The sequence below is a fragment of the Pteronotus mesoamericanus genome, unplaced genomic scaffold (genome assembly GCF_021234165.1).
Source record: "Pteronotus mesoamericanus isolate MK-2021 breed Mesoamerican mustached bat unplaced genomic scaffold, CSHL_Meso_final contig_121, whole genome shotgun sequence".
In the NCBI taxonomy this organism is placed as follows: domain Eukaryota; kingdom Metazoa; phylum Chordata; class Mammalia; order Chiroptera; family Mormoopidae; genus Pteronotus; species Pteronotus mesoamericanus.
The window spans coordinates 3,729,891-3,751,566 of NW_026555046.1; the positions used below are offsets into that span (position 1 = coordinate 3,729,891).

General features: G+C 38.3%; 1 protein-coding gene across 1 annotated transcript in view; it reads right to left on the bottom strand.

The window, feature by feature from the left end:
• MGAT4A (alpha-1,3-mannosyl-glycoprotein 4-beta-N-acetylglucosaminyltransferase A) overlaps positions 1 to 18,120 on the bottom strand; it is a 130,989-nt gene extending 112,869 nt beyond the window's left edge. The window contains exons 1-2 of the mRNA XM_054586235.1: positions 18,051 to 18,120; positions 12,964 to 13,257 (exon numbers count right to left, since the gene is read on the bottom strand). Of these exons, the coding sequence (XP_054442210.1) occupies positions 12,964 to 13,057 (94 nt within the window). The 5' untranslated portion in view covers positions 13,058 to 13,257; positions 18,051 to 18,120. The remainder of the gene's footprint in view (positions 1 to 12,963; positions 13,258 to 18,050) is intronic.
• Between the last annotated feature and the right edge of the window lie 3,556 nt (positions 18,121 to 21,676).

Sequence of the window (21,676 nt, forward strand, 5' to 3'; positions counted from 1 at the left end):
AATTCAAATAATGGTCATAAAGATGCTCTCCAATTTCAAGAAAAGAATGAATGAACACAGAACTCCAACAAGAGATAAAAAATATTAAAAAGTACCAAATAGAAATCACAGAATTGAAGAATACAATAACTACACTGGAAAATACTAGAGGGGTTCAAGAGCAGACTAGGTGAAGCAGAAAAAAGATCAGTAACCTAGCAGATAGGGCATTGGCAGTAACACAGAGCAGGAAAAAAAATTTGAAGTGAAGTTAGTTTAAGGGACCTATGGGACAACATCTAATAAAACAACATTCACACAACATTCACATTATATGGATCCCAGAAGGAGGAGAGAGAAAAAAATAAAAGGGTAGAAAGCTTATTTGAAAAAATCATGTCTGAAAACTTCCTTGACCTGGGGAAAGAAACAGACATCCAGATCCAAGAAGTCTAGTGAATTCTCAACAAGATAAAGGCAAAGAGATCTACTCAAAGAAACATTATAATTAAAACATCGGAAGTTAAAGATGGAAAGAAACTTAAAAGCAGCAAGAGAAAAACAACTTGTCATGTACACAGAAACATCCATAAGACTATCACCACATTTTTCAGCAGAAACTTGCAGGCCAGAAGGTAGGGTTATATATTCAAAGTGCTGAAAGCTAAATACTTCCAACTAACAATGCTTTACCTGGAAAAATTATCATTCAGAAGCAAAGGAGAGATACAGTTTTTGAAACAACAAAAAACTAAAGGAATTAAACACCACTGAACTGGATCTACAAGAAATGTTAAAGGGGTTTAAAGGTTAAAAGAAAGATCACTCATTAATAACAAGAAAACAAAGGAAAGTAAAATTTTCACTGGTAAACAAAAATACATAGTAAATATAGTAGACTAATCAATTATAAAGCTAATATATAAAAGTTAAAAAAGTAGTAAAAATAACTATAACAAAGAGACAAAGAAAATAAAAAGATACAAAATGTGACACCAAAAACAAAATGTAAGAGGGAGAGAAAAATACAGGATTTTCTAATGTGTTAAAATTTAAACTTGTTATTAACCTAAAATAGATTGATAGATTGTCATATATGATATATATAAACTGAAGTATATATAAAAAAATAATATATGTGACCCACATGGTAACCATAACACAAAAAAAATCAGTACATACACAAAAGATAACAATGCAAGCTAAAAGACACAAAAAAAAGTCATCAAAACACACAGAAAAAGAGCAAGAGAAGAAAGGAACACAAAGGAACTATAAAACAGCCAGAAAACAATTAACAAAATGGCAGTAAGTATGGATACATACCTATATGTAACTATAATTACTCTAATTGTAAATGAACTAAATTCTCCAATCAAAAGACATGGAATGGCTAAATGAATTTTAAAAAGATGTGTCTACATGTTACCTAAAAGAGACATACTTCAGATACAAAGACACACAAGGACTTAAGGTGAAGGGACAGAAAAGATGTTTCACTCAAATGGAAACCAAAAGAGAGCTGGAACAGCTTATTTATACTGGACAAAATAGGCTTTAAAACAAAAGCTGTAATAAAAGACAAACACTGGCATTACATAGTGATAAAGGGTCAATCCAACAAAAAACTATAACATTTGTAAATATATATGCACCCAATAGAGGAGCACCTGAAAATACAAAGCAAGCAAATAATAAGAGTTAAAGGGAGAAATCAACATCAATACAATAATGGTAGGAGACTTTTGCCCTGGCTGCTGTGGCTCAGTGGACTGATCTCTAACCTGAGAACCAAAGGGTTGCTGGTTCAATTCCCAGTCAGGGCACATGCCTGGGTTACGGGCTAGGTCCCCAGCAGGGGGCATGCAAGAGGCAACTACACATTGATGTTTCTCTCTTTCTCTTTCTCCCTCCTTTCCTCTCTAAAAATAAAATAAAGATATTTTTAAAAAATGGTAGAGGACTTTAATATCCTACTTACATCAATGGATAAATCATCCAAGCAGAAAATCAATAAAACACCAACCTTAAGTGACACATTAGACCAGATGGACTTATATCTGGTCTATACTGAACATTCCATCCAAAAGCAACAGAATACAGAATTCTCCAGTGCACATGGCACATTGCCAGCTAGATTGTATGTTAGGTCACAAAACAAGTCTGAATAAATTTCCTAAGACTAAAATCATATCAATCATCTTTATAGGCCACAATGGTATGACACTAGAAATAAATCCCCCCCCCCAAAAAACTGATGAATTCACAAATATGTGGACATTAAACATGCTACTAAAAAAAAAATTGGGTAAATGAAGAAATCAAAAGGGAAGCCAAAAAATGACTTGAGACCAATGAAATGAAAATGGAAATACAACATTCCAAAATCTATGGAATGCAGCAATAGCAGATATGAGAGGCAACTTCATAGCAACACAGGCCTACCTCAAGAAACAAGAAAAATTTCAAATAAACAATCTAACTTAACACCTAAAAGAATGAGGAAAAGTAATCAATGCCCAAAGTTAGTAAAAGAAAGGAAACAAATAGCACAGCAGAAACAAATGAAATACAGACTGAAAAAACAATAGAAAAGATCAATGAACCTAGGGGTCTTCAAAAAGATGAAACTGACAAACCTTTAACTAGACTCACCAAGAAAAAGAGAGGGCTCAAACAAATAAAATCAGAAATCAAAGAGAAGTCACAACTAATACCACAGAAATACAAAAGAGCATAAAACACTATGAACTGTTATATGGCAACAAGTTGGACAACCTAGAAAAAATAAATTCCTACAAAAATACCATCTTCCAAGACTGAACCAAGAAAAAAATACAAAATCTGAATAAACCAATTACTAGTAAAAAGATTGAATCAGTAATTTAAAAACAACAACAACAACAACAACAACAAGAGTCCAGGACCAGAGGGCTTCCGTGGTGAAATCTACCAAATATTAAAAGAAAATTTAGTATCTATCCTTCTTAAACTCTTCCAAAAGACTGAAGAGGGAAAATGCTTCCAAACTCATTCTACAAGGCCAGCATTACCCTGATACGAAAACCAGAAAAAGGATAATATGAAAAAGAGAGAGAGAGAAAAGGAGGAAGGAAGGAAGGAGGGAGGGAATCACAGGTTAATATCCCTGATTAACACAGATGTAAAAATCCTCAAAAAATACTAGCAAATCTAATTCAACTATACATTAAAAGGATCACACACCATGATCAAGTGGGATATATCCCAGGGATATAAAGATTATTCAGTATCTGCAAATCAACCAACATGAAAAAAATCATTTGATCATTTCAATAGATTCAGGGGAAGCATCTAACAAAATTCAACACCCATTTATGATGAAAACTCTCAACAAAGTGGGTATATAGGAAAATGCCTCATTATAGTAAAAGCCATATATGAAGTCTGTCCAGAAGGTATCCAGCCATGTACTATGAAAAATAGAGACATTTATTGAAGTAGGTACAAGAAACATCGTACATTGTGCCTCAGTCCCCTTCAAAGTAGGCACCTTGGGACCTCACACAGTTCTCCCAATCACCATCAGCTACCCCATCATATTTTCCCGAATCTCATCATTGGTCTGAAATCTCTTCCCTTTCAAAAGTGATTTTAGTTTTGGGAAAAGCCAGATGTTGTAGGGCAACAAATCTGGGCTGTAGGGGGTGCCAATTCACCTGGGTGATTTGATGTATTGCCAAAAAACTCTGCACCAGATGTGATGCATGAGTGGGCGCACTGTCGTGATGAAGCTACCAATCACCAGTTGCCCATAGCTGTGGCTTTCTGAATCATCCAAATAGTTTCTGCAGAGTAATGCTCAAGCTTAACACAAATTCTACACAGATTTATTGCTGTACTCCCTCAGTTATTTTGAATGCAAAAGCCACACAGTACACATGCTCGCTCAACAGCATCTACTGCCCTCACTGAGTAGCACAGTGAAGTTCTCATTGTTCATGAACGCGCACTCCAGTCCACTCTTTTTGGCTGTCAGGCTACACTGATGTTGCGCAAACCATTCTTGTTATATTAACAATGGCTGGACTTTTTCCAGACAGACTTTGCATGACAAACCCACAGCTATCATCATAATGATGAAAAGCTGAAAGCTTTTCCTCTAAGATCAGGAACAAGACAAAGATGCCCACTCTTGCCACTTTTATTCAACATAGTATTGAAAGTCCTACTTCAACAATTAGCACAGCAAGAGAAGAAATAAAAGCATGTAAAATCAAAAGAAAAAAGTAAAACTGTCATTATTTGCAGATGACATGATCCTGCATATAGAAAACCCTGAAGACTCCACCAAAAAAAACTGTTAAAATAAATGTATTCAGAAAAGTTGCAGGACACAGAAATCAATATACAGAATGTCTGGAATTTCTATATACTAATAATGGACTATCAGGAAGAGAAATTAGTAAGACAATACCATTTACAATTGCAACAAAAAGAATAAAATACCTAGAAATACATTTAACCAATGAGGTGAAAGACCAGTACACAGAAAACTGTAAGACATAATGAAAGAAATTGAAGAGGACACAAATAAATGGAAAGATATTCCACGGTCATGGATTGTAAGAAAAAATATTGTTAAAATGGCCATATTACCCAAAAGCAGTCTACAGATTCAGTGCAATCCTTACCGAAATTCCAAAGGCATTTTCACAGAATTAGAACAAATGATTCTAAAATTTGTATGGAAACACAAAAGATCCCAAATGGCCAAAGTAATCTTGAGAAAGAAAGAAAAACCTGGAAGTATCATGCTCCCTGTTTCAAACTATATTACAAAGTTACAGTATGGTATTGGCATAAAAACAGACACACAGACCAACGGCACAGAATAGCCCAGAAATAAAGCCACACATATATGGACAATTAATTTACAACAAGGAAGCCAAAAACATACAATGGGGAAACGTGTCTCTTCAATAACAAAAAAATGTAACAACTTATACAACAAAATAAACAAACAATCTAATTAAAATATGGGCAGAGGATCTATTCAGATCCTCCATTTTTCCAGAGAAGGCACATTTTTCCAAAAAAGGCACACAGATGGACAACAGGCACATGAACAGATATTCAACATCATTAACTGTCAGGGAAATGCAAATGAAAACCACAATGAGATATCACCTCACACCTATGAGAATAGCTATTAACAAAAGGCAAGAAATAACAAGTACTGGAGAGGATGTGGTAAGAATGTAAACTGGTGCAGCCATTGTGGATAAGAGTATGGAGATTCCTCCAAAAATTAAAAGAATTACAATATGATACAGCAATTTCACTTTTGGGTATTTTGTAGATGAAGATAAAAACACTATTTTGAAAATATATGCAGTTGTCCCCCTCTTATCTGTGGTTTTATTTTTTGCAGTTTTGGTTAGCTGCAGTCTAGTGCAGTCCAATAATATTAAATGGAAAATTCCAGAAATAAAAAAAATCACCAAGTTTTAAATTGTGTGCTGCTCTGAGTATCATACTGAAACTTATCACTGTTTTGCTCTGCTCCACCTAAGACATATATCATCACATTGTCCAGCATCTTCACATTGTTTGTGCCACCTGTCCCTTAGACATTTAGAAGTTGGCCTAGTTATCTGATGGACTGCTGTGGTGTCACAGTGCTTTCGTTCAAGTGACCCTTATTTTATTTAATCATGTTCCCAAAGTGCAAGAGTAATAATGCTGGCAATTCAGATATGCCAAGGAGAAGCCTAAAATGCTTCTTTTATGTGAAAAGGTTGCTAAGAACTACAGTAAGAATCTTCTATCCATGAAATTGTAAAGAAGGAAAAAGAAATTTGTGCTAATTTTGCTGTCATACCTCAAACTGCAAAAGTTATGGTCATAGTGTGAGATAACTGCTTAGTTAAGGTAGAAAAGACATTAAATTTGTGGGTGGAAGACATAAGCAGAGAATGTATTCTGACTGACAGCAAGGGGTTGCACCAGAAAGCATTAAGTCTATACGAAGACTTTATCAAAGGACCCCCTGAAACAAACGTAACCCTGACATTTACTAATATATCATCAAAAGGTTAAAAGTAGCCTAACGCTACACCTCACTTCATCTCATCACCTAGGCATATTATCATCTTACATTATCACAAGAAAAAGAAGGGTGGATATAGTACAATAAGATATTTTAAGAAGAGACCACATTCACATAACTTTTATTATACTGTTATAATTGTTCTAGTTTATTATTGTTGCTGTTAATCTCCTAATGCACCTAATTTATAAATTAAACTTTATCACAGTATGTATGCATTTTTTAAAAACATGTTGTGTACATATAAATATATATAAAATGGTACTATTCACAGTTACTGGCCTCTGCTGGAGGTCTTGGAACATATCCCCCACAGAAAGGGTGTCTACTGTATACACTTCAATGTTCACTGCAGCAGTATTTACAATAGCCAAGATATGAACACAACCTAAGTGCGCATCAATGGATGACTGGATAAAGAAGATGTGGTACATGTAAATGGAATACTACACAACTCTACAAAAGAAAGAAATCTTGTCATTTGTGACAAGATGGATGAACCTTGAGGGTATTATACTAAGTAAAATAAGTGAGACAGAGAAAGACAAATAACATATGACTTCACTTATAACTGGAATCTAAAAGACAAAAACAAATTCATAGATATGGAAAACAGAATGGTAGTTATCAGAGGGGAAAGGGGTAGCACGGGCAAAATTGGTGGACGGGGTCTACTGTATGGTGATGGATAGTAAAGTGGTAATCACTTTATAGTGTATACAAATATCAAATTATAATGCTATACACCTAAAACTTATACAGGATCCAGCAGAAGTAATGCTTGAGTGTGGTTGGTAAGGTAATAATATGGGTGTAATAATTTATATTTTTAATTTGAACATTTCACCTGAAATGTCATATGGTGTGTTTGAGTGTGACATTGTTATGTTGCATAATTACATGTTTATGATTTTGTAATAAAAGATTTTGCAATAAAACAAGGATGTTATTTGAGCTAGACCCCTGTAAAATGTTATGTACCAATTTTACCTCAATAATAAAAAGACAGTATGATATTAGCACAAGGAAGGTCAAAGGAATAGAGCTGTAAATCCAAAAATAAATCCATAATCTATGATCACCTGATTTTCAACACGAGTACCAAGACCACTCAATGAGAGACAACAGTCTTTTTAACCAATGGTGCTAGGACAACTGGAGAGCCACATGAAAAATAATGAAGGGAACACTGTTCAATAAAATAAGGGTCACTTGAACATGGTGGACCTTGACATCCAACACATAACAAAAATTAAGTTAAAATGGATCTAGGAACTAAACACAAGAGCAAAAACTATAAAAACCTTAGAAGAAATATAGGAGATTCTTCATGATCTTGTATCTGGCAACAGATTCTTAGCTATGACACCAAAAGCACAAGCAACAACAAAAAAATAGACTGGAATTCATCAAAATTATATTATTTTGTATCTCACAATACACCATCAAGAATGTGAAAAGAAAACTTACAAAAGCAGAAAAAATGTTTGCAAATCATATATCTGATAAGCAACTTATATCTAGAATATATAAAGAACTCTTACAAGTTAATAAAAAAGAAACCCCATTTCCGGTCAAGATGGAGGCTTAGGTAAACATGGCTCACCTCCCCGCACAACCACAGCAAAAATTATGACTAGACTACAAAACCGATACCACCCAGAATTACCATAAAATTGAGCTCTATGGAAGTCCGACAACCAGGGAATTAAAGAAACCACATTCATCCAGACAAGTAGGAGGGGCGGACAGGCAGAGATGTCGAACAGGCAGTTCTATACCCACGTGTGGTGGATAAAAATCAGAAGGGATACCTCAGGAGCAAGGGATCTCAGCCCCACACCAGACCACCCAGGCCAGGGTTCCAGTGCCAGGAAGGTAAGTTCCCATAACTTCTGGCTGTAAAAAAACACTAGGGGTTAGGGGAGCAGAAGGAACTGCAGGATTCTTAGAATTGTCCTATTAAAGGGACAGTAATGGACTTAGGCCTTATACAGACTCACTCCCTCTGGGTTTCAGCACCAGGGCAGCAGCTAGAAGGGCACCAGTGGCATACAGGGAGAAATTGAACTGTCTGTCATCAGGGGGAGTGCCAGGGGACAGCTTCCTCCTGTACAAAACTCCAGAGGCCAGGCAGTGGCATTGCCCCTTTCTGAGCCCTCCCCTATACAGAGCCACAGAGCAGCAACACCATATCGGGTATTCCATCAACATGGTTCACATGGGTTGACCCGCCCTGGCAATTACCTAAGATCCTCCCCGACCTGCAACTTACCAGTGAGCTTTTCTACAATAGGCCATACTACTAAGACAGGGAGTCCAAGCAGCTCTACCTAATGCATAGAAACAAACACAGGGAGGCTGCCAAAATGAGGGGACAAAGAAACATGGCCCAAATAAAAGAACAGAGCAAAACTCCAGAAAAAGAACTAAACAAAATGGAGATAAGCAATATACAAGAAACGGAGTTTAAAACACTGGTTATAAGAATGTTTAAGGAAGTTAGTGAAGACCTGAAGAGCATAAAAAAGATCCAGTCAGAAACGAAGGATACACTAACTGAAATAAAGAACTTAGAGGGAAACAACAGTAGAGTGGATTAAGCCAAGAATCAAATCAATAATTTGGAACATAAGGAAGCAAAAAACAAGCAATCAGAACAAGGAGAAGAGAAAAAGAATCCAAAAAACCCCACAAAGATACAAAGAGAGTGTAAGCAGCCTCTGGGACAACTTTAAGCACAGCAACATTCGCATCATGGGGTGCCAGAAGGAGAAGAGGAAGAGCAAGAAACTGGAAATCTACTTGAAAAAATAATGAAAGAAAGCTTCCCTAATTTGGTGAAGGAAACAGACATACAAGTCCAGGAAGCTCAGTGAGTCCCAAACAAGATGGACACGAAGGGGACCAAAACAAAGCTCATTATTATTAAAATGCCCAAGGTTAAAGACAGAGAATAAAAGCAGTAAGAGAAAAGCAGATAGTTACCTACAAAGGAGTTCCCATTAAGACTGCCAGGTGATTTCTCAAAAGAAACTTTGCAGGCTAGAAAGGACCAGCAAGTATTCAAAGTGATGAAAATCAAGGACCTACAATATAGATTACTCTATCGAGAAAAGCTCTCATTTAGAATGATAAGGCAGATAAAGTGCTTTCCAGACAAGGTAAAGCTAAAGGAGTTCATCATCATCAAACCATTATTATTTGAAATGTTAAAAGGACTTACTTAAGAAAAAGAAGATCAAAACTATGAATATTAAAATGATGATAAATTCACAACTATCAACGACTGACTCTAAAAACAGCCTGTGCAAACAGCGGAACAGGAACAGAATCATAGATATGGAGATCATTTGGAGGGTTATCAGTCGAGAGGGAGAAGGGGAAGAATGGGGGATAAGGTGCAGGGATTAAGAAGTACAAATTTGTAGGTACAGAATAGATGGGGGATGTTAAGAACAGTATAGGAAATAGAGTAGCCAAAGAGCTATATATACCCCATGGACATGAACTAAAGGGGGGAAAATGATGGTGGGAATGGGGGTGTACTGAGTGGAGGCAGGCAAAAAGGCAAAAATTGGGACCACAGTAATAGTATAATCAATGAAATTTTTTTTTTTTTAATAACGGCAACTCATTTTTAAAAACAGGCACAGGATCTGAATAGACATTTTTTCAAGGCAGTTATACAAATGGCTATCAAGGACATAAAAGATGTTAGACATCATTAGACATCAGGTAAATCAAAACCACAATGAAATACTACTTCACAACCACTAGGATAGTATAATCAAAAAGCCAGATAACAAGTGTTGCCAACAATGTAAAAAAATCAAAACTCTGATGCCCTGCTGAAGGAAATGCATAATGACCCAGTTGTTTTGGAAACCAGTCTGGTAGCACATCAAATGATTAAACGTAAGTTACAATACAACCCAACAATTCCACTCTTAGGTAAAAATACCCAAGACTGAAAGCATATGTCCACATAGAAACATGTACATGAATGTTAAATATCCCCATGGACAAGGATCCACAACTCCTTGCTCAGTCTTGCCCAGTTTCTGGATTGTTCCTGACCAAAGCAGGAGCTTCATTAGGGGTCCCACCCCTACCAAGTAAGACATGTAACTATTCCTGTCCCACTTCACAACACCTGCTTTCCACTTTCTCAACCTGTCCATGCCACAAGTTCAGAATTCTGCTCATTTTTATATGAGAATATGATATACTCTAGAACTGGTACCCTAGTCCAAATTCCAACTCCCCAGATAGGTTCCTAACATCCTCCCCAATTTATACCAATCCCTTGGTGCTCATGTATTCTTTCACGTCGTAAATGAAGACCTATGACAAACTAGATATACTTCTAGAAACTGCACTGTGATTACCAGCTCAAACTTTGGACAGTAAAGGAATCCTATGTGCCAATCACAATGAGCATCTCACAATTCCAAAGCTCAAATAAATACTCTACACCCTTTCAGAACTCCATGGATGCACCTGTAGCTCCCTCTACCTGATATGCCTACTGTTCCCTACTCTACCTGGAACAGCCTTCACATTTACTCATCCCATGTGAAATGTCTCAAAAATCAGTAATCTCTGCCTCCGCTCTACTGGTCAATAAAGCAATAGCTAAGAGCATCATCTCTGGAATCAGCAGCCCTGAGTCCAAATTTCACTCTACCACTTAATGTATGACCTTGGCAAGTTTTTTAACCATTCTGTGTTGGTTTCTCACCTATAGAGAGGAGGTAATAATGCCTCCCAGGGTTGTTACGAGGATTAAATGAAAGAATACACAACATGTAATGTGCGTATAACAATACAAGCCCAGCACTGTTACTGCTTCTATCTCCAAATTGATGGTATCATATTTGTTTACAGGCATCTTCCCTTACCTACATCCCTTAGCTTCTCAAAGGTGTGAAGTTTCTTATTCCTTCTTGTATTCATAGCATATAATACAGTGCTAGGCACAAGATAGATACATAAAAGGGACGAAGGAATGAATGAAAAATAAAGACTGTTAATCCAGCAATATCAAGATTACGGAAACTATGCTTTCAATATAAAAATTAGAGCACATGGTTAATGGATATACTGGAATATCTGAAATCAGGTCCGCTATGAAAAATCCAAGTTGTCTGACTGCCAGAACAATCTAGAAAGAATACAAATGCTCAGCAGTTAGGGTGATTACATAAATGATATAGTATTACAACACAGGGGATTTTACTTAACTATAGCAGGTCTCTGTTGATACCTGAAAGAGTATGGAAAACACTAAGCAGAAAAACAGAACAGAAGAGTATGTATGGAAGCATTACAGAGCTGTTTAAGGAGTAATAATCAAAGAGAACAGATTTTTTTTATGTGTGTATATAAATCACATGGTGAAAGGACCTTATATTTTTAAAATTAATTTTGAATCTAAAGACAGCTTAATACGAAAAAATGCTTATAATGCCTTTATGTAAGAAACGAGATAAATAGAATAGATATTCCAAAACTTTTAATCCCTTAAATAAGACACAGTGAGAAGAGTCAAGTTTCTCCACTATTATAACTCCCTGAATAGGTAAGTTTCCTGATTTAAAAAAAAAAAAAAGTCCATATACACTTCTTATGGCTAATTCTCTTACTTCATAAGTAGACTTGTAGGGCCAGTCATCTGTTTTGTCCATATCAGGGACAGTCAATAGCTTGATTAAATTAACTAAACAAAGTTCTCCTTGCATAAACCTTCTTCCTTTGGTACAATTAAAAAATAAAATCTAAAATGCATAAATTTGTCCACAAAGAAGAAAGGTCTTCAACAAGTTTTCATTCATTTTTCTCCAAAGAATTTCCCCCCAAATTAGAGCCCAGATCACAAGAAAAAAAAAAAAAAGAAAAAGAGTAACATACTTGCTTAAAGCTGAGAGCATATATTTTTCACTTATATCAGCTTATTTATTTTATATATATATTCACAAAGATATACGATATCTATGCATATCTATATGAACACTGAGAAAAATTGTCATGAATCCATCTTTTCAGTTATCTTCATACAAATCAATAAAATAACGTCAGCAATAGCATCATCAAATAACCAGGTTATGATGATTACTCTAACTGAACTCTAACAAAACAAATATTCCCTCAACTCGACACCTCCATCCTTCCTGCCATCAACATTCCTTAGATTATTATAAGGAAAGGAGACAGGTAAAAAGTATAGATAGGAATCTACTCGAAATAATGTCTCTTCAAAAAAAGCCAAAAAAAAAATGAATTATCCCTGAATATAGTTCCAATCACTAAACAAATAACCTTTCTTAAAAACACAGTTCAACAGTGTAAAAATTAATTTTTTAAACTTTTTGTTTTATAATCAGAATTTCTCATTAACTTCATAAATACTTTTGCCAAAAGAGCAATCTGTCAACACATGCAGTTTAAATCATTAACCATACAGCATCAAATCATAGTATAATCATAATGTAAGTTTCATGAAGTTGCCAATTGGATCCTTTTAGACACTGTACGACATCCAGTAAAGGATGCTTATTAAACATTTATGATGTTTAATAATTAAAAAAAAGGGTGAAGAGTCTTGATTATGCAACTTGCTTGTCATGCATAACATAAACCACTGTTCAATATGTTTCTCCAAATGCAATTATAAGGAACCACAAAACAAGCCCCATTCAAATTAAAAATTTTCTGTCTCCCCTGCCCAAGAATATTGTTTCATTTTTATGTCAGAAAGAAACTGCCAGGCCACCAGCAGCTGGCATGCGACATGCAGACTGTTGGGGTATTTAACCTAAGCATATACGCACCATTAACAAAGCACAAAGCCTGATATATTTCATGCACATTTTTAGAGATATTTTCCTTACCTTTTCCATTTTGCCATGTAGTATACCAAGATAAAGTAAGGAACGAAGTGATAAATGCTAAAACGGTGGCTACAGTTCCATTTCGGAGCCTCATCTCATTTCACCATCACACTGGTTCATACATTTACGAAGTCAGGTGAATCCAGTACTCCAGGCTCTGGGCCAATGAAATCAGTCAATAAGAGAGGTTCATTCCAGATGCTGTGCAGAATAAGTCTGATAGCAACACCAGTCACAACTGCTATTGAGAATTGTCTTCACAGTCTTCATAGGTTGATGTCTCAGGCTTTCTTCCTATCCAAGAAGAAAACAGAAAGAAAAACTTGTTCAGTAATACAACATATTGGTTTCTTCATTCATGAGTCACCGTTACAAGCAGACTTTTGGCAGGGCCAAACTGTGTCTTTGCAGTTTATTCCCACCTTTAAACCACTCATTTAATATACCAGGATTACAGGCTGCTTCTCCTCAGGTGAAAAAAGCATCCAACTACCTGTATTCCCTCCTCATTTGTTTGGTTTTATCTGTGAAAAGAAAGTTATGGTTATGTATTTAAGGAGAGAAGTTGTGGGGCTCATTAAACATATAATAAGCCAGATTCCAAGCTGAGAACTCTTAATGATCACACAATGGTTCCTGAATAACATAATCTTCACTCTCCTCAGTTTTCCTATAGCACAATAGTAGTTCTTTCTTTTTTTTTTTTTTTTAAATTTAAGAAAATTGACAACATCCAAGGGTCAAAAAACCTGGGTCCTGGATCTGGCTCCATTATTACTTACATGACAAGGATGTCACTTTAGGCATTGTTCTTTAGTAGACAAATCTAATGCCTGCCCCCAAATTAGGAAAGTTTAGGCATTTTAAAAACGCCGTTATCCAACCAGAATACTGTATGACTGAGGATCCATCACTTATCACCACCCATCTAATAAAACTACTGAAAAAAATAGAATGAAATGCAGTCCTCAGAAGTACTTGAGCATAGTTGCCTAGCACATAATAGGTTCTCAATAAATGTTAACTGTATTAAAAATAAAAGCAAACAAACAAACAAAAAACTATAGCCAGCCACTTGTACAGTCCACTTTATGCATAGCTGGTATCATTCCCTGGAGGCATGTCAAACACTCTGAGATGTGCATTGATAACTGATGGCCTCAAGGGGACCACAAGATGCACTTTGCAATATACTAAATTACACTCTAGTGGGGTGACTTAATGTACCTCCAAAAAGGCCTACCAAGCCCACAAGACAATTCCCTCAGAAGAAGAATATGGCTGACTAAAGCAGCCACTTGTAGGCAATTCTGAAAATACCCATCGCAGCTACTTTGTATAACTGAACATTACTAGAAATCTCTACAGTGAAGAAAGATCACTAGAGCACAGTATTAGTAATAATAGACACTACAACTCATAGAGTTATTTCCTATGTGCTGGGCCCATTATATATAAATCTTTATTGCATTTTTTTCCATTACCATTTAGCCCCTCATACCCACCTCCCCCCAGCAATTACCACACTGTCGTATATGTTTTCAATCGTCACAAAATCCTACGTGGCAGGCATCAGTAACCCTATTTTACACACAAGAAAATGAACCCAAAGAGAACCCTAATTTGTATGACTCCACAGTCTACACTCTTACCTACCAGACCTTTTGCCTCTCCAACTCAGCCACCTGCACCCACGCAGGGAGAGAGGTGCCAGGGATACTTCCAAGTCTCAGGTTACATGAAGAATGTTCACAAGGTGTCAAGTTTAGCCAACAGCTTAAGTATGAATTTTAAAAAAATGTTTATGTTCCATAACAAACATGGAACTATTATGAAATAAGCTGCAAAATTTGTAAGAAATCTCAAGGTTTAAACATAAAACCTTGAACAAATTTCTCTTCCTACAGCCTTTGGCTAAGCTTCCTCCCTATAATACGTGCGCGCACATGCCCTCAGGCATGCCTGTTAATCCTTCTTAGCCAGCCCCTCTAACTGTGGTATAATATTCTAGAAACACTGAACTCCCCACCCCCACTCCACCTCCTTGATTATTCTTACTATACAAAAACAAGGAACCTCAAAGATATTCTCTTGCAAGTTATCACTGTTTTCTAAACCCCAAGTTATTCACATTGCATAGTTAAGACAAATATGCCCATGTCTAGTGTTCACAATTTAAAATTTTCATGGTGAAATTCTATAATTTCAATTCTATAAAGTGCCTAATAATTTTTTATCACTAAGCACCCAATAGTGAGTTCTGAATATAAAAAAAAGTGATAACACAGTGAATTATATAACTTGGAATTTTAACCATGGTGTGACATTATATTGGGTTGGCCAAAAAGTCTACTACATTTTTTCTGTACTATGGCTCTAGTAGCACTTAGTTGTCTTCAACTTCATTCAAAACAATTTCATTAGATTGTATTGTGATAGCTGACATATCAGCGTGCATTTTTTAAAAACTTATCAAAAATTGGTGAATTTTTGTGCAGCCATTTTAATATTGAAGATAGAAGATACACATTTTTGGCATATTATGTTTTATTATTTCAAGAAAGGTAAAAACAACTGAAATGCAAAAAAAAAAAAAAGATTTGTGCAGTTTATGGAGAAGGTGCTGTGACTGATCAAACATGTCAAAAGTGGTTTGCAAAATTTCTTGGTACTACTGACACTTTGCCCAAATGATTCTTTGCTGTGGGGCTGTCTTATGCATTGGAAGATGATGAGCAGCACCCCTGCTTCTAGCAGCACTAGAAGCCAATAGCAGGAGATAGCCGACATACTCAAAATATCCAAACAATAAAGTTATTGGTGAAAATGAAAAATGTGTCTTTTATTTTACAGAAAAAACTGAACAGACTTTTTTACATAAAACATAAAAATGTGTATAACTTTTTGTTGCTATATACTTAGCCCTACCTAACTTCAGGAAGGAGTTTGTCCTAGTAAAAGATCTAAAAATATACGAGTTAAAGTAAACATTCAATTAATAATCACGGGGAAGTAGAGAAGCAGAGAATCATAAAATTAAGGATATTTTAAAATACAGTTTTATCAAATATAAATAAAACCCATATAATAAAATTCAGTATAAATGGGCAGAGACAATTAAAAGTGAATGAATTCTAAAAGTAGACTACAGATATACTATTGAGAAACATAAGAAATATTAAACAGAGGAAGTTATTAAGCCCTGGGTTAAAGAAGATATTGTACTAATAATGAATTCTACTAACAAATAAGATCTAAAATTCTGCAAGAGAACTACAACAGCATTTAACTCAGGAAGAATATAGTCATACATTTTAAATCAAGGTTTCCAAACTATTGAAGTTTAATTGCATAGCACAAGTGAAGGCTCTGGACAAGAGCAAAACTAATGATCTCTGGGCCCTTAAACCACCCGAGGCAATTGCTAGGCTGGACAACCAAAAGCCTTCTGGATTGACTAACTCAAATAAGAGACAAAGTGACCCATATTTTAAAGTATCCACATTCGCAAAAATTTTATTCTGAGACTATCACTTTACACATTTGAATCTTTAACAACAAAAAAGTTAGTGGCTAAAATTACTAGTCGTCTTCTCCATCCTGACAAAATGAATGGAACTTTCAACTCTAGATCTCAGACCGAAAAAAAAAAAAAGTTTTATTAACAGATTTTTAAGGGCTGCAGTCCTATATTTCTATTATTATATAATAAATTATTTTACAGTGTCCTCTACACAATTCTGTTCCATTGCTCAGAATACTTCTGCTGAACATTTGACAAATTCCTTAATTCCCGTCCTACAGAAAGGACACAGATTCCGAAAGAGAGACAGACAGACAGACAGGAGAGGGATGGACAGAAGGAAGGAAAGAAAAGCACAATCATGAAATCCAAGATGTAAGCTCTCTATACACCGCAATTAGGTTAAAATTCACTTATTTTATATTTATAAAAGGATTAATATTTTTACTTAATACATCTTACATAATTTCATCGCCCAGTGCGTTTTCGGATTTACACGTGTGAGTAAAGAAACCGATACCACGATGCCCTCTTAGGCAACTATTTTTTAAAATAATCAGAAAAGGAAACATAAACCACAAAACGCGTATTATTTGATTCAAAATTTAGGTTCTAAGTTCAAATAAACAACGTCATTATCTTACCTCAGAATTTGCCCAAAGGCAAAAGCACAACAGCAAAATATATGGGAAGCATTAAACAAATACATTGCGCCTGCTCATATTCCGCAATTTTGGATTGTAAGCAATGAACGGGTTACAGAGAACACACGCTGCGAGAAATAAATGCGGGCACGCAAGGGGTAGGACTGCCAGCTCATAAAATTCGCCTTCGAGATATCACCTGGCACACTCTGTGGAATCACTGGGACCCAACCTAAGGGTCCCACGTGCAGCTTCCTCCTTAGGTGGTGGGGAAATGGGCTGCTCTTTGACACCACACCATCACCAGGTCTTCACTTCGTAGGTAAATTCGCTACCAAGGCTGCAACGCCTCCTCACCAAGGCGGGAGCAGCTACGCCGCCTCTGGGCCCGGGACTGCCTCGTCCCCACCCCACCTGCCCCACGGCCCCGGAGAAACGCCGGGCACGGGCCCTCAGGCAGCCCTGTTCGGTCCGCGTACAACGCTCACTCCCCCTCCGCACCCCCAAACCCACTCTCTCCTCCACTTTGCCCCAAAGTAGACCAGCCCCGCTGCGCCGAGCAGCGCCGGGAACTCACCAGGAGCCCGGCTGGCCACTGGAGAGCGCGCGGCACCAAGGGGCCGCAGCGTTGGGGGCAAGGGGCTGGCAGAGCGACCAGGACACCCGGCCCACGCCCTGGGGCCCGGCCGGTGCCCTGACTGGCCCCGCAGCAGTCCGAGGCGCGCGAGCTCCCGGCCGGGCCGCGACGGGGGAGGCTCCGTTACCAGCAGGTGGATCCCCGGCAACCCTGCGCCTGAGAGCCTGGCAGTGGGCGCCACGCCTTAGCTCCGCGCCTTTCGGCCCAGCCTCCCTGCGCCGCCGCCTCCTGGTCGCGCACCACCCGCGTTCCCCGCGAGCCCCCTCAACCTCGTTCATCTTACCACCGCCGCTGCCGAGATTGCTGTGGACCCGCGCTGCTGCCGCTGCCGCCGCCGCTGCCGGGTGCCCCGCCTCCCCGCTGAGACTCCGCCTCCACCTCTGCCTCTGGAGCGCGGGCAGCCCCGCCCGCGACCCCGCCAGCCATTGGCCGCCAGGGCTGCGCGCCGTCCACTGGGCGCCCCCACGCGGCCGAGCCGCCCGCGTCAGTGGCCCACGCGGCTGTCATTTAGGGGTGCGGTCTCGCAGCCTATATAATTCTCGTGAGATCTGCATTTCCACCCCCACCTTCTTTTACTGTCCCGGCGGGGTCTGTAGAAGCGTCTTCTTCTCTGGTCCTAGACTCAGAGCTTGGCTTCTCCCCGACGCCCTGCTGTCGCGCCACCGACACACTTGGCTTTCATCCTCCCCAGCATGGGCAGAGGCCGCCTAGACCACCAACAAAAGGCCCTGCAAGCCCTCGGCCTCCGCTTCAGCGCACAACCTGGTCGCTGCGGGCTGCCCCAGTCTGGTCCCTTGCCGCCACCGCGGGTCCCGTTGCTGGCCGTACTGCGTGGGTAGCCCTCCTGGTGACAGGTCTAATCCAACAATAGCTTCCAAGGGCCGTGGTTCCAGGCACCTCACTGACTGTCTCTGATCGTCAAGATACCTCCAGCCACAGATGTCGTTATCCCCAATTTACAGATGAGGAGACGGGTACCCAGGGAGAAGGACTGGCTTAAGCAACTAGGAACAAAAACTATAACTAGAGTTTAAACGCAGGTCATTTGGGGGCTAAAGCCTGTCACTTCCCACTACACCAAGCTGTCCTGCCCCTTTCTTCTGAGCCCCACGCCTTTAATCTACAGCCGTTTCCCAAGGTTTGAGATTAATTTCAGAACAAATAAATAATCATTTATAGAAAGCCTGAATGGTCTGTCCCGTTTTTCCTAGTATCAACATGTACTATGACTTGCTTAATAAATTCAGTAAACAAGTAGCAACTACCATGGGGTACATCTTTTTTGGATATTTATCAGATACCAGGCAAGATGCTAAGATTTCAATTGTGTTATCTTGTTTAATCCCCATTTTTCATGAGGAAACTGGAGCTCAGAGAGTTTGCCCAAGTCGTAGAGCTGTTGTTAGATCTCAATTCAAACTCCAGAAATGTGTTATTTTAACCACTATAATAACCCTTATAACCACCTTGCAAGTTAATATTTACAGGAAATTAGGGACTCAAGATCAAGAAAACATACTTGCTCCTGCCAAGCTCCCAAAATAATAAATAGATTCTTTTTAGAAAATAATAATTCAAAGATTCAAAACTCTAAAAGTTAACCATCAATCAGAATACTTTTTTTCAAGCAAAATTCCTTTATTTTTGTCTCAAGATAGAAGTAATTAATGATCAGCTATGATATGCATGGGTTTCTCAGCTCTCCCATGGTGAGTTCTCTCTCTGTAACTGTCAAATTGTTTTAAAGGTTCAGAAAGAAATACATGATTCCCCTTTTCTGTGATTCCCCTCTGATTTAGGGGAGCAGACAAAAGAGGTTTAGCCACTGTTCAGTACCATGAACATAACTTAAGCACAACAGCCATGACACCATATGACAACTTTTCTGTCTGCTTTGAGGGCCTGAGATTCAGACTTCCTGTATTCAATGACAAAAACATTTCCTACTAGCAAGCTGGTAACAGATTTCATCACCAGATGTAAGCAATAAAGACAGACCATTCCAGGTTACAACTTTTGATCCATTGTTTGATATATCTTGCCTAAAATCTCTCTTATGAATGGACAATCCTAGACCTTGTCATATGGTGCTCTTAATGACAGACAAGCAAATTCCTTCTTGCAGATGAAGAAACCACTGCCTTTTGACAATGATGGAGAAAGCTACCGAGCCACATCCACAGGATTGGCCAAAGACCTAATACCACACGTACCTACTATCCCTATTTTACGGAGGAAGAAACTCAGGTTTAATTCTGCAGATATAAATAGTAATATAAGCGGCTAGTAAATGATCCAACCAGAATTCAAATCCAGGGCTGTTTGATGTCAGTTTCTATAACATCTACCGTACCACGTCTCTGCTCCCATCTTCAGGAACTGATAAACTTTTATTGAGTGGATGAATACTAAAATACAAGGTCTGTCAGGAAGGTATCCAGCCCTGTAATATGAAAAATAGAGACATTTACTGAAGAAGATACAAGATATAAGGAACATTGTCCTTAAGACTATGATGCCTCAGTCCCCTTCAAAGTAGGCACCTTCGGACCACAATCAGTTCTCCCAATCACTATCAGCTGCCCCATCATATTTTCCTGAATCTCATACACAATCTGAAATGTCTTCCCTTTCAAAGGTGATTTTAGTTTTGGGAAAAGCCAGAAGATGCAGGGTGCTAAATCTGGGTGTTGTGGGGCTGAGTTACCCGGGAGATTCAACGTATCGCCAAAAGACCCTGAACCAGCCAGTGGTTGTTGTGATGAAGCTGCCAATCACCAGTTACCCATAGCTGTGGCATTCTGAATCTTCCAAATAGTTTCCTCAGAGGCATGTTCAAGCTTAATGTAAAATTTCATACAGATTCATTGCTTTACTCCCTCAGTCATTTAAAATGCAATGGCCACACAGTACACATGCTCACTCAACAGTGTCTATGGCCTCCACTGAGTAGTACAGTGAAGTCATTATTGTTCATGCATGCACATTCCAGTCCACTCTCCTTGGCTGCCAGGTTACATCGATGTCGTGCACATTGTTCTTGTTATATTAACAATGGCTGTACTTTTTCCGGATATACCTCATATACATGTTTCTCTCCACTGACTCTATTTTTTTTCTCAGTGCGGGAAGGAAATGAAAGCATTAACAAACATTCCATAAGCATATGTCAGAGGAGAAAGGAAAGCCAGGAAGGACAAGCTTCAAACGCAGACTCAATGGGATTATTCAGGAAGACAGCAAGAATTCTCTCTGGATGCTGATTAGTGGTAAAACCCACAGCAGAAGACAAAAAAAGCCAGGTAAAATACAACTGCCTTTCTTCTGGGGCTTTTCTGATGATTTTTTGCTATGTCACCTGGCAGCAGAAGGGCAGCATTGGGAAGAAATCTGGTGGCACAGTACACTTGTCACAGACAATTCACATTTTAGCTCAGAAAAGTTTGGATTTCAGTTTGTTGTTTAGAAAATGGAATGACCTGGAACACTAAGCCTTCAAGGATTAGTTAAAAATTGGTTGATCATATATCATAACTTTGCAGGTTACGCAGTCCTGGATTTTCCAAACAAGTGTATTGTATTTGTTTAATAAACCATCAAAAGGCAATCATTCCAAACCCCACTGAGTCCAATCTACCAGGGAGGACCCAAAACAACCAGAATTATCCTCTGGAGGGTGGGCCTCTTGTAATACAGGCTTACCCCACTAAGTGAATGTTCTGAGACCCAATCTATATCAATGTACCAACTAGCATTGTTGTGAGACGCTGCATTCAGATTTAGTGAATTTTTTTGAAGGCTCTTTCAACACATTTGCCCATTTCATGACGGGTGCTATGAGTGTACCTGCTCACACCAAGCTGTGTTCAGCAGTTTTGGACCAAAAATGGCATGACCCCTGTACCCTCA